Source organism: Asterias rubens, chromosome 3 (genome assembly GCF_902459465.1).
Source record: "Asterias rubens chromosome 3, eAstRub1.3, whole genome shotgun sequence".
NCBI lineage: Eukaryota > Metazoa > Echinodermata > Asteroidea > Forcipulatida > Asteriidae > Asterias > Asterias rubens.
In genome coordinates this window covers 10228269-10242979 of record NC_047064.1, presented here as the reverse complement: position 1 = coordinate 10242979, position 14711 = coordinate 10228269, and the positions used below count along the sequence as shown (strand labels likewise).

Here is a 14711-nt window from a genome sequence, read left to right as displayed (position 1 = left end):
TGGACAATTAAGAAAAACAATGGGGTTGTTGTATAACCTTATGTTTTATGTATAGGATAATTCCCGAGGTGCGCGCCATTCGTGGGTATGAATGGCCCAAGCCCGAGGGCCATTCGTACCCACGAATGGCTTGTCACCGAGGGCATTATGCGACTTAACCCACACCTGTGACGTCATGCTATTGTTAAAATCGCTCCATTATTTTGCACGAACGGCGCGATATTGTTTAATTTTTAAGTCAATTGTTTGTATGTATTACGTAAGCTTGTTCACTTCAGTGAACACCACCGGTGGTGCGTGAACAATGGACGAAGACCAACATTTAGGACGGAAATACGCTCGTTCCTTCGATAGTGGCTTCATAGATCGGGAGCGAAAGTGGCAGCAGATAAGTGATTTTGTTTCTTGACTTTAAGTAAATTTAGTTAGTGATAGAAAATGACTATCAAATGATGTTGTAGCCGACTTTCTTGGTCTACAAAAAAACCAAAAGGTGAAGATAAAAGAAGTGACCTACCCGCGTACAAGCCTGTAGTTTCAGATATTTCTGACATTTGTTTTTAATAAACAAATTTAAGCTAACTTTATGATCAACAGTTTCAGTTGAACTCCTGTTATTTTATAAAGATATTGAAAGAAGTATCTTTGCAATCTTAAATTTTAGGGACTTTACTCACTTACCATGTTTGTGTATGATAAATTAAGCATTTTGAATTTTTAAAAACAAAAACAAAAATACTGGTTAAAATGAAATTGATTTATCTGAATTACTGTTGTAGTTCTACAATTATTTTTTAACATCTCAGCTAAATAATAATAATGTAGCTGTTCACTTGTGGAAAGTCTTAACGATCATTTTGCAATACATGTGTAGCTCACCATATGGTCCATGGTGTCATTGGCTTCATTTACTTTATTCCCTAACTCTTTTATGCACAATGGGTGAATAGATGTACCCATCGCGCCATTCGTGCAAAATAATGGAGTGATTTAATGTCACAGGTGTGGGTTAAAACTTTGAAAACAAAAAAACCTGAAAACACACACAAAACTGCATCCCGTTAAGGTAATACATGTGCTACCACTTTCCAGGTTGTGATCTCTGGCTATACAATCGGCAGTTACAGGTTAAATGGTGTGTGACTGGCACCCCCGAACAAACATATTGACTAAAATTAATAGGGAAACCACCATCATAGGGCAAGATAGCTACGATGGTCTAGCACTGACACGTTGATCCGGAGGTCGCAACGGAGCCATCTAGCCCGTCGGTCTCTCTATTTTGTCAATATCTTTGTTTTGAGGGTACCAATCACAACCTTTAAATGATGTGTAGCCAGGGATTACAGCCACTGATACCACCTGGGAAGTGGCAGTAGAGGAATCACCTTAAGGGGGATGCAACCTTTTAATGAAGACATACCAGCTTGTATTTTACAGATGAAACCTTGAAGATTGTAACAGTCTTTGGCCATCCATTGTCCTGATGAACTTCCTAAATGAAAGATCAATACCAATCAATAACTAGAGGTTCAAAGAGGATTATGTAAGGATTGGTAAGTTACGGATTTGGCTATGGCTACAATCCCGGCCAAAATGTTTGGGCCACCCATTCCTAATGTTATAAAAAACAATTCCATGTCCACTTCCCATTGACAATAAACAATTTCTCCCCCGCCCCTGTCCTCCTGCTCGATGTTGATTGGAATGCAGAAGACTGTGCAATTAGAACCAACATTGAAAGGGGGCAGGGGGGCCCCAACAAGATAAGGCCGGGATTGTAGATTTCGTCATGCATTGAAGTATAGTACGCCCTTAGCAACAGTCGTAGCCATAGCTGTAGCTGCCGATTTAGATACACACCAACCTTAGATTGAATGCAGTTGTCTCTATAATTGGTCCTCATTTTTAACAACGAAAAAAAAACAAAAAAAACTATATTAAAATCTTACATCAAATTAGTTTGTCACTTTCTCCAGAAAACGCTGACAAATCTGTTTTGCTCAGAATCTTCTGCAACACACTCATACAACCAAAAGTTGCTGACAGTTATTTCACATTTTTATAATGGGTAATATCGCAGACAAACTTCAGAAAAAGTTCCAGAATTTATTTGTCGATGATGTTTGTTTTACCTTACTTTGGGTTGGATGGCTTTTCGGATGTTATATTCTTCACACGTATCAACAGAAATTGAACATGTGAGAAGTAATTTAATGATGTGGCTATTGCAAAGTTGAAATGATCCGGTGTGGCGGTTTCAACTTTCCGCCGTGTTCAGTTTTCCGAATGACCAAATACGGTAACATTACGTCATGCGATGCCTGCGCACAGCAAGCAAAAGTAGTCAATTTTTAGTGCTGTATTGAGTCATCCGCGTTACTCTCCGGTAGCTGTAGTCATGGCGGCGTCCACGAGTACAACGAGCGGCGAACGCGTGGATCGTATGAGAGAATTTGGTGTGGCACAAGCAGTGTAACCTGCTTACAGCTGTACGCATGAATACGTGTAAAGATGGGGCAAGAGAATGTGACTAAACAGAAAAGAATCGTAATAATAAACAACTTGGGGTCACTGAGAGAACTACAGTACTCGCCAGGGTACTCGCAACTGTATTTTTGTCTGGCTACGTCACCCGGAAAACTGAACATGCCGGAAAGCTTAAACCGTTCCAATAACGTGGTGAAAAGTCCGGCTACGTCACCCGGAAAACTGAACACAGCGGAAGACTGAAACCGCCACACTGGAACTGGGCAATGATCTGAAACTGGTAAAATGACTGTATTATAATGGCGTACCTGTGTATATGCTGCCGCAATCATTGCGACTAACGGTTAAAGTGGGTTCCCCTGTTGCCCAATTGGTGTAGGTTGAGCCGGTACTCTGCACCCACTTCAGGCTGTTATCACTGATGGTATCTGATGGTTGATAGAAGTTTTTTAGATTGTTATTATCTTAAATTCTGTTACAAATTTCTTCAGTACACAAGACAACTATAGTTTCATATTATCAATCTTAACATCAATTGTAATGAGAAGTGCACCCTCAGGTTAAAATAGCCATTTCTGGAAAATAGTGTAATATCATAATACCATTTAATATCAAGTAATAAACCACAAAATAAACTGGCTGGATTTTCCTTCTGGTTTGTTTTGGGAGTCAAAATTATGCAGAAAGGAATTGACTCCCAAAATGAGGGAAATGGCAGACATACATTTTTTAAGAGGTGCATTCTGGTTTTTGTTTTAAAGAGAATTCACGGCATGCAAATATGAGAAGATCATGGTTCAAATCCAATCAAAGGTGCCTGTCAGGCAGACCTGGAAGCACAGAGTCCAGTTATCACACATCGGCTATTAACCCAATAAACCTGACGTCATCATCACAATAATCATGGAGGCGCCATTTTGGTGGTCAATGTCACTGTGTATTATTCGCTGATGAAGTGTGCATTTTAGGCGACGCGCACGCACCCAAAAAGACTATTGTCCACCAAAATTGTGAGCATGACACAGTCGCTGCATGTGACGTGCGTGCAAGGGGGGCCAATGGGTATAATAAAAATTTAAAAAAGTCTTGCTGAATTTACCTGATATACCGATGTAAACATCATAAACACCCACTTGATTGAAGTCGGTCAGTCTGCTGGTTATGTACTGGTTTTCTCCATCACTGTGAGGGAAATATCAAACAACAAGGGAAAAGGTAAATTAAGAGCCTACTTGAAGAGAAGACAAGTTTTTAATTTTATCATTTCACTTCAAGAAATTTATTTCCATTCCATTAAGAGGTAGCGGAAACTATTGGTAATTACTCAAAATAATTATTAGCATAAAACCTTACTTGGTAGTGAGTAATGGGGAGAGGTTGATGAGAAACAGCTCCCTCTGAAGTGACATAGTTTTTGAGAAAGAAATAATTTTCCACAAATTTGATTTTAAGACCTCAGATTTGGAATTTGAGGTCTCGAAATCAACCATCTAAAAGCACACAACTTCGTGTGACAACATGGACAAGGGTGTTTTTTTCTTTCATTATTATCTCGCAACTGCGACGACCAATTGAGCTCAAATTTTCACAGGTTTGTTATTTTATGCATATGTTGAGATACACCAAGTGCCAAGACTGGTCTTTGACAATTACCAATAGTGTCCAGTGTCTTTAAAGAAATCAAAATCACACTAACAAAGTAAAGTATTGGGGAGAATTGGAAATGGGGGCATAACCAGAAAAGCCAAACCTTGTTGAAGGCATGCCCAGACAAAAAACAAAAGCACAAAATGGAGTAACAGAAACATTAACAAGTATAGTGAGAGTAGGTAGGTATTTTAATAAGACAGAGGAAAACCCCAGAGCATCATTCAAGGGAAAACCAACGCAGTCTATCAGGAGGAACTATCAAACCTAATCCACATCTTGCCCTCTGGCGTGATTCAAACCGGGGTCCTAGAGGTAGAAGGCGAGGAAAGAAAACCCTATACACCATCCCAACCACACCAATGATTTGACCAATTTTTAAAGAATGCTGAAGAAAGGTTCATGGGTGTGTGGGGACTTATTTTGGTTAAGGGTGCAGAGTGGTTGACTTGCCCCAAATTGTACGCAAAGAAAACACCAAATTTCTTATAAAATGTAAAAAGTCTGTTTGCTTTCTCAGCCCTGTTTCTTTTTCTAGCTGTGCTTGATTTCACCCCATAGTTTTGCCCCATAGTTTTACCCAAATTAACAATTTGTCAACCCAAAATTAACTCGGCTGTTTTGTCCAAATTGACAAAGTACTTTATTGAAATGATAGATGTCAAATTTGCATCGGGGATAAAGAATATTAATTTTGTTTTTTACCCATACACCGATGTGTGTTAGCACTGTATACTCAGTACTTTCCCGAGTCCTGTGAAAAAATATCACAGGCATGTTGCTCGTGTGGGATTCGAACCCACGACCCTTGCAATTCTAGAGCAGTGTCTTACCAACTAGACTACCGAGGTTGCCCGGCAGCTAGAGGAAGAACTTTATTGAACCCAAATTAATTAACAGTTACCCAGTCATTTTGCCATGTGGCTTGTTAGTTGATAAAAAAAGTAAAAAACAAAAATATGACTACTTTACTTTCTAATTGTGAGAAGATAGCCTCCTTGAGCGTCACAGTAATATTTAGCATCAGTCCATGTCTTAGGATTGTTGATATTCATCTGGTAACACTGTCCGTTATTGTAGGACCAACCAGGAGCACATGTTCCTGTTAGAAAAATAAGATGTTAATAATAATGGCTATTTTACAATACTGTTAGTTTAAAGGTGCTATGTCAGATTTTTGGCCCCAAACATTAAAAAATTAGATTTTTTTTAGTGAATGGTATTTCTAAGAGTATCACCCGCTCTAGCGAAAAAAAAGTTAAACTTTTACTTGTAATGGTCAGGAACCATGACAAAAATTTAAAACGTTTCTTATAAAACACATAAGAATTGGTCACAGGATACATTGTCGGGATCCCGACAAAAACTTATTTTGAGCACTTTATTTCACTGCTACTAATAATTGACAGACTTTTTCGAGCAATGGCTCAAATGAAGCTTGGAACTTTCTCGACCCCCATCAAAATACCTATTGAATTTTAAATCAAAATTTTTGGGTCAAATCAGCAAAAAATCTGACATAGCATCTTTAAGAGCTATTACTCATGACTGTGTGGTTTGGTACATTGAAGCAAGAAAACAAAATACAGAGAAAGTGAAACCGATTGTGAATAAAGCATCGACATAGATCGTGATGAAACTTGCAAAGAAAGGGTTCAATCTAAAGCAGAGTCAGTCAAAAGGAACATCAGCCATCCATTAAAGGCACTGGACGCTATGTTGGTAATTACTCAAAGCAATAGGAGACTTTCCAACGCTAGGCGGCAGCAGACATACCGGGTAAATTTCCATTGTTTACGTAGTTCTGAACATGCGCATAATTCTGAGAACAATGGATTTACCCGGTAAGTCTGCTGCCCTCTATCGTCCCAGAAAGTCTCCCATTGTTATCATAAAAAGTTACTTGGTAATGAGCGAGGAGAGCAGTTGATAGTATAAAACATTGTAGGAAATTACTCAAATTATTTTTGAGAAAAAGGTAATTTCTCACTCAAATATTTTAATTTAAAAAAAACCTTCAGGCATCAGAAAGGACACAAATTTGTGCAACGGGGTGTTTTTTTCTTCCATTAATATCTCGCAACTTCGACGACCAATTGGGTTCAAGACACACCAATTGAGAAGACTGGTCTTTGACAACTACCAACAGTGTCCGGTGTCTTTAAGCAGTCTTCAAATTGTTTCATTTTCATTTAAATTTCAGAAGCTAGTATGTAGTTACCTTTGAAAGTATTAAGAGAAAATAAATTTGATAATACCTTGTGGTCTTTCGCAGAAGAATGCACCACCTTCAGAGCACTCCTTGACTGCCCATTTACTAGTGGCCATGACACGAGCGCAATTCCCACCTGCATCATAGAACCTGAGGAAAAAATAGTTACAGTTTATGAACATCGTTTGTCACATGTTGTATTACTTAAACACGTGCAAATTACAATTTCAAATGAATGTGTTTGGCTGCGAACAGAGCCCAATTTTGTAAGCATAAAAATATTGCTTCATTATTGTCTGAAATGAGCGGGATAAAGTCACAAATTGTACATGTGACATGGTAGTTTGGCAGGTAATCTTATTCTGGTTAGCAAAATTGTGCAGTACTTAGCTGTGTTTTGAGCTTAAGAAGGTGCATTTGCAAAACCTTGGGCTTGGGGGTTTGGTTTGGGCTCCGTCTTCCATTTTGTAGTTCATTGTGCAGGATGCTCCAACACCATAATCCAGAGCCTGAAGTTGGAGCCCAAGCTCAAAACTTTGCTTACCTGTGAAATATGCTAATGCTAAGTGGGATATATTCTTCATTAAGCACTGGCTGTTTGCAAAAATTATAGTCAGCAGCCATGAAACTGGGCCCTGGTGTCAGACTTTAAAAATCTGGTTGACTTTCTAATTGACTCTTTTATTACTTACTGATTGTTTGGCTCACTTATGTCCCAGTTTCTATAACTGTATGCTGTTCCATCGATCCACTGGTAATTGCCTCTTCCTCTACCCTGAAATAGATGGGAATAAATTGGTAAATGGTAAACCTTCAACGAGTTCTACATGTTCATGGGCCCTTTTTGAAACCACGGCTTAGGCTTTGGATGCGGCTTGAGGCTCCGTTCCCTGGTCTGAAGCCCTGAGCACGTATACCCAAAGCACACGCAATAGTCACAACAACCGGCGGGGCCAAGTCGTCGTTTCGAAAAGGGCCTATAATCTAGATACTTAAAAACTCTATGTTGGCATTCTATTGAATTATGGAATGCTCATACGCTTGGTTTTTGGAACTGTAACACAAGTTGTAATGAGTATTTTTGTTATTCAGAATTTGCCATGAAATATAATTTAAAGCAAAGACTTGATTTCAGAAAAAAATTTACTTCTTTATTTGACGTGCTTTCATATTCCGGTAGCGCGAGACTTGCACAGTCTATTATGAGAACTTTTGTTTTATTTCCTTTGTAAAGTCAAAGTTTCATTGTGGCAACTGTATTTTTCGAATAAAAAAAAACACTACTCCAGAAACTCCAAAAAGTTCCAAAAACTATTACAGCGAGTGGGCACTGAAATATGTTCTGAATACCGACCCAAAATTGTTAAGAGCACCAGACTAAAACTCTTTTGTTTCTGTTCAGCAGAGTGTGGGTTCAAGTCCCAGTCATGACACTTGACCATTATTGCTGCATCTTCAGATGGGACGTAAAGCCGTTCGTCCCGTGTGTTGTAAAATGCACGTAAAATAACCCAGTGCACTTATCAAAAAACGTAGGGGTTCGCCCCAGTGTTCCTTGTTTGATTGGCTGCATTGCGGCACAGCACTTATAGTAAACGATTATAAGGTCTCATACTTGAAGCCAGCACTGCTTGAAGCGTCTCTGAGCGACAGATACGGGTGCTATAAAAGAAGCCATCATTAATAATTATTCATTATTAAATACATAATTAGTCTGGATTACCTTATCAGTAAGACCAATGTAGTAAGGAATCCCATTAATGTTCCTCGTTGATTCCACGCCGGCTTGCTCTGACGCATCGGTGAATGTAACCATGTTGCCGCCAAGCTGACTACAGTACAAGTCAGCACCTGACCAGGAGTACGTGTCTAACACCCACAGGTAGCATTTACCATTATAAATACGCCAGCCGGCGCTTTCATCGCAGTTTATTGGTACATCTGTTTCAAAAAAAAAAACAGGGTTCATATTTATATGCCTATCTCTCAGATCAAACAATGATTCACAAATACCCCAGCCAGTTTCTCTACTCCTATTGGTGGAGAGCGCGTCACGTGGGTGTGCATAAACCTTTTGTTAATGACCGGTAAAAAGTGTTAATTCATAAGCGTGACACGCGACCTAACACCTGTTCTTATAAGACAGTTTCTTCATTCCTATTGGTCGAGAGCAACGGCTGAAACAGTTGTGCCACATCATGCGATATGCGCGACGCCCACAGCATTCCCTTATAAGGAGTTGTTAACGCGAGGGCAGCGAAGGTCCAGCGGCGTAACTCGACATTTTCATTTGGTGGGGCAAGTGGGGGCAAAGATTAAATTTGGGGGGGGGGGCAAAGATTAAATTTGGGGGGGGGGGGCCAAAGAAGTGCACGATTATTATTAAATATGTTAACTGATATATAGTTGATACACACCAATGCAGTTCTAAAACAGTCTACATAGTCAGCAGGTAACAATAGATTGCGAAAACAACGAAATCTTAGAGAACTTGTCATTTTGTATAAGATAAAACTTTTCGACTGTATACAAGGATTAAACTACCAACTGTGATCACGGAGTACCAATTTAGAGTGGTACACGGCATTCTCAAATAGGCTCTGTGTTTCAAATAGGAGTGTTTAGCGTCCCCGCCTGCTTCCTTTTTACAGGACACCCCCTGCCCCCCCTCTGGTTACGCCACTGCGGAGGGCTCTACCATTTCATAGCTGGAGTGGTGTTGTGTTGAAAGAAATCATTTAACAATTAGAATTTTTGCATTTATTTTACTTTTTGACCAAAAAGTGATGATGTTTTTTGACCAAAAGGTATTTATGAATGGGAATCAAAGTGTGTTGAATCGGTTTTCAACTAGTGGTTTAAACCCGCCGAGGCCTGGTTCTTGATAAAATTTACAATGTGCCTCGACTTCGTTTCAGTAAAATTATCAAGAGCCAGGCCTCGTGGGGATTTAAAACCACTAGTTGAAAACCTCTTCACCACACATTGATTCCCTTATTAAATGATACAGTTTGTGTCAATAGGCCTGGGCAACTATAGTGAAATTTACTACTTGACAGTTTTTGAGAAATCAACAAATGAAAATAGCATGTATGACGTGATATCAGACTGTTTGAAGGGAATGGCCTATATCCAGTCCAATTCTCTATAAATGTTGATAATTGTATTTGTTCCATCTGCATTGATCATGGAATTTATAAATTGTTGTTGGATAATCTGGCATGAGGGTGAAAACAAATACATTTTCTGCTTCCAAACAGAAAAACAGTTCCAAAAACTTATAAACTTGGTAATGAGCAACGGAGAGCTGTTTATAAAACATTTTGAGAACAACTCCCTCTGGAGTGACAATTATTTTTTTAGAAAGAGGTAATTTCTCACTCAAATAAAAAAAAACTACAGGCCTGAAGCCTTTTTTTAAACATCTGAAAGCACACAAATTTGTGCAACAAGGGTGTTTTTTCTTTCATCATTCTCTTGCAACTTTGAAAACCATATGTTGGGATAGGCCTACATGAGATAACTGGTCTTTAACAAAGGTGTCCATTGCCTTTAAATATTTGTGTACATCTTACTTATTGAGCGAGAGCAGACAAAGTTGCGAGGTAAGATGCAATTGTTGTCATTCCATTCTCCTCTTGGATTATTAGCGTCAAACTCCACGCAGTCTTCACCTGTCTGGAAATCATCATTTGGCTCTCCAGGCTTCCAATTTCTGAAACAAAAAGTTTGATTGACAGGTAGATATAAATTTGAGAGGATCATCTTAACTCTTTCTATTCGCCAATAGGTCGGGAGCGACTGGTTTAAATCCCCTCAGGAAAATAGTTGTGAAACTAAGTTGAGGGGGGTTGAGTGACCTGTTTGGGTAGGGGGGGGGGATTTGCCAATTTGCAAAAACGAATAAAACAATTAATGTGTCTGTATGATTCATTTATCAGCACTTGCCCACATGAAAGGGTTAGTGTGTCATACTGGACAAGGACATGATAATAAAAATGAACCTTGGTAAAGAAGATAAAGGATTGAGCAAAGTGTTGGCATTGTTTAAAAAAATAATCTCTCAAGTGGCAGAAGATATCCTCCAAACAGTCAAATCCTATCAGTGTTCTCCATACTCCGGTTTGGGGGAGGGGGGTCCTCAAGGACACAAATGCCACGACTGGGAACCCACATTCTGACAAATCCAAAAATTGTTTCTGTGGTCCAGTGATTAGACATGTTAGACTGTTAGACTGATGCAGGACTTGCAATCAAAAGGTGGTGGGCTCTACCAAGCTAAATCACTGATTTCACAATGACTGGAATAAGTTTTGTCATCTAATTGCTGAATCACAGTTTCAACCGTCGTACCTATACCAATCACATCAATTTTAAAGGCAATGGACACTATTGGAAATTACTCAAATTAATTTTTAATAATAATAATGTAATATTATTTTGAGTTTATATAGCACTTTTTCACTCCCTAACGGGTGGCTCAAAGCACTTCAAATTATTAGCAAAAAACTTAATTGGTAACGAACAATGGAGAGCTGTTGATAGTGTAAAACATAGTGAGAAATGGCTCCCTCTGAAGTAAAGTAGTTTTCAGGATAGAAGTTATTTTCAACTACCGTGTAAAATATATTTAAATTTGATTACGAGACCTCGGAATTAGATTTTGAGGTCTCAAATCTAAGCGTTTAAAAGCACACAACTAGTGCGACCGGGGTGTTTTTTGTCTTGCAATATTATCTTGCAACTTCACAGACCTAAGTTCAAATTTTCACAGGTTTGTTATTATATGCATATGTTGAGATACACCAAGTGAGAAGATTGGTCTTTAAAAATTACCAAAAGTGTCCACTGCTTAGAATTGGTCAATATCTGAGTGATACCCAAGTAGTAATGAGTTTTCGAACTTTTACCTGTAGGTGCTTGTGCTCCCATCAACCCATCTAAACACTGCCTCATCTGCTCGATCGTAGAGGCCCATCCAGTAATCCAACCTTGTTGACCCCAATGCACTCATCAGAAAGTCCTGCATTCATTAAAGAAGTCAAATCAGCATTATTTGCAATTGCACAAGATAAAAAGTGTAAGACTACAAAATGTCGCATGGGTTTCAGCCATCTACAGATTTTTAATTGAGGTGGGCATTGGTACTTGGTACTTGGTAGTTCTCCAGAAGCTTCCGCTGGGGAACTTGACAAGGAGGTCAGGAGAGCGTCGTCTAATACATATTTGTCGTTGCTGTTGTTGTTAAGGGCTAAATTTTGAATGTAATTGCTTTTGAAGATTTGGTGAGATTTGGAACCTATAAGGGATTGTCGGAGATTATTCCATAATTTCATTTTTCTTGGGATGAAAGATTGTTCGTAGATTGGTAGATGAGATGCTAGGTATTTTAAACTGATTGTTGTTGCCCTTTTTTTCCCTCTGGTTTTTATTCATTGCACTGGTAATCTTTCATGTGTTTGCCTCCTTGAGTAATTAATTGTAAAATATCATTTTCCACTCCTTGGTGTTTGATAAATAAACAATTGTCACAGAAGTAGATACAGGCCCACACCATGGTGTAACCACAAACATACACTTGATACATCGCTCCCCATTACATCCACTTGCTTGTTGGCTTTGTGAACATTGTTGACAAATAATGTGTCAAGAATAACATTGCAAGTGCAGCTTATAAATTTTATTTTAGAAGTGTCCTATTCTGCTGGCCACAATTGTGCCCCGGAGTAGCTATAGAATACAGGGTCACACTCGTCGACATCCCTAACCCTAACCCTAACCCTAAAAAAGTACCTAACCCTAACCCTACCCAACCCTAACCCTAACCCTAACACTAACCCTAACCCTGGAGTGGCCCTGTATTCTATAATTGGGATAACTTTCCGTATGGCGCCACCACTTTTTCACTCATTTTTACAAAAAAGGATATATCAACGAACATATCAACCAGGTAAATTAGATACTATATTATTTTATTTCGAATGAAAAAGTGGTGGCGCCATACGGAAACTTTTCCTATAATTGTACCCTGCTGGTTTGGTTTGATGGCTCTCTTTTCATCGGTCTTTTAATCATGAATGGCGACTAGCAAAGGGCATGAAGGGCTGATGTTAAAGAGAGCCATAACAGCCCAAGAAGGTGGGCTCCACTTCTAGAAACTACAAGGCTCCCCGTGGCCATGGCGGAGCCTTCAGTGCACCATGGACTCCATGATGGCGGAGGAAGAAATCACTCTCCTCTGCTGTTGGAAGAAGGGCCCCCTTGATGAAAATAATCCATACTTACATTGACATCCTGCGATGGAATAATCATAAGATCAGCGTGTTCCTCTTGACATGCTTTCCTCGCTTCGCTGTATACCTTGGTGTCTGATCGGGGAAGGTAACACTGATCGCCATACTGCAGCCAACTCCCTCCGCAACTAGCACTGCCGCTCTGGCCATTTGCTGTCAAGGAACATAACGTGGGGTAGTAAATAAACATGGAGGAATAAGAACACCTGTATATTCCTTTACAGTCAGCAGTACACAGGTGGCCCTCATTAGACGGTAGCGGATCGGTTCTCGCTCGGAGCACCCTGCGCAGTGCCACTGACAAGACATGCAAGATATCATCAGCATTTCTTCGATGTGTGCATTTTTCTTATGCTTTTGACAGGGGTACAACCATGATAACCGAACAACGGGTACAACCATGATAACTGAACAACTAAGTCCCTTCGAATGAATGAAACGACGGAAAGTAGGGCCATCAGCAAATATTATTTTAGGAACAGGAATTTATCCCCAAACCTCGCTGGTATTATTATTATTAGTAAGGTTCCCCATCCCTAATTTGAGCTTTCCCACGCTCTGGTGACGCTGCTCAGTGATACCAATAGCATAGCAGAGCATAGAGTAAGGACAGAGTCTCTGTCCTTATGGTGATACCGTTGCCGAATTGACTACTTGAGTTGGGGCGGGGCATACGTCAAAGAGCTAGAACATTTGAAAGATGTAAAAATGTTTGTGAGGGAGCTTCTGTTTGTGAATAAGGTTTTTTTAAAGTAAAAAACCATCTGTAGCCTAATAACAATTAATATGTCTTATCTTAAGAGACGCAGGGGTCTGACATGACCCGGAAATTTAGATTTAAAGCCAGATTTAAGTTTGGATGGATGTTTATAAAGTTAAGAGTGTTCCAGATTACATTTGAGATTTTACATGAATAAGATTTCCAATCTTTAATTGAATGTAAAGTAAAATGTATACTGCCATTTTTATCTCTGTAATTCCATTGAGCCAATGCATTGTATTCAGTACTTAGGCCTCTGCGTATATGCATATATACATATATATAAAAAAATCCAGTGTGACAAGAAAAAAATGGAGTTCCTGGACGACCCCCCCCCCAAAAAAAAATGTCTGTTTCTCCCTTCCCTGGTTAAATAAGTCCCTTTTTATAAAATAAAAAAATAAAAACTCCCGGCGTGACTCATTTCTGGGTCAGTAGTGGGTCAAACGATGACGCAGAACACAAAATCCTAATTTGACCGGTTTGTGTCACTTTCAATGCGACCCGAAATCCAAAATCAAATCTGACCCGGGTCAGTGTGAAGACCGTTTTGATTCAAGTCCTGTTCTCGTGTGAGAGGTCCATAAGGATATCGCGCAAACAACGCCGCACAGCTGCAGTGCCCGCTCGCCGTCAAAATGTGGTTGGGTGAATGCAGACCATCACAAAACAATAGTTGTCTGACGATGGCGTAGGATTTGTTCTTGAGTCAAGTCTAGTCAGAGTGTCCCGCAGATCATTGTTATGATGCACAAACTAAAAGTAATGCAGAATTACGTAAAGTAGGCATGGGCCAATGCCTTTACGTTGGCAACAAACATCATACCGAAAAGTGTAGAAACCTATCGTCTGGGCTAGGCTCATAAAATGGCTATTGTTGATTTATGATTAGAGGGATTAACTGATTTTGTATATAGATTTAGAAATCATAAGTTAAATAATCATTTGAACATCATTGAGTGTTGAACTTTGAGTTGGATGACTATAGACCTTTATCACGCCGCCACCATCTTGGTCATGTTCCCTGATCCAAAAACAGTACGTGTGCTAATTTGTGTAGCACAAAAAGGAACCAGACTAATTCTCCTTCCAGCCTCAGGTTGGTTACTTTGATTTGAATAGGAGAAAATCAAGATGGCCGCACCATGATCAAGGTCTATACACAAATCTAATGTCCTGATGATGGTCCAAGGATATCACATGCCGAGATGAATATCATCAGGGCCCAATTCCATTAAGCCTGTAAGCATACAAATTTGCTAAGCACAACAAATCATGCTTAAGAGAAACTAAACACATCAACAAAAGT

At 39.4% G+C, this 14711-nt stretch overlaps 1 protein-coding gene across 1 annotated transcript in view; it reads right to left on the bottom strand.

Annotated features, from left to right (window-relative positions):
- Window positions 1-13118, bottom strand: part of LOC117288059 (macrophage mannose receptor 1-like) — a 57682-nt gene extending 44564 nt beyond the window's left edge. Inside the window, exons 1-10 of the mRNA XM_033768751.1 lie at window positions 12635-13118; window positions 11260-11372; window positions 9925-10064; window positions 8073-8290; window positions 7042-7124; window positions 6396-6499; window positions 5110-5239; window positions 3590-3672; window positions 2799-2918; window positions 1424-1495 (exon numbers count right to left, since the gene is read on the bottom strand). Of these exons, the coding sequence (XP_033624642.1) occupies window positions 1424-1495; window positions 2799-2918; window positions 3590-3672; window positions 5110-5239; window positions 6396-6499; window positions 7042-7124; window positions 8073-8290; window positions 9925-10064; window positions 11260-11372; window positions 12635-12832 (1261 nt within the window). The 5' untranslated portion in view covers window positions 12833-13118. The remainder of the gene's footprint in view (window positions 1-1423; window positions 1496-2798; window positions 2919-3589; window positions 3673-5109; window positions 5240-6395; window positions 6500-7041; window positions 7125-8072; window positions 8291-9924; window positions 10065-11259; window positions 11373-12634) is intronic.
- Window positions 13119-14711: the final 1593 nt, after the last annotated feature.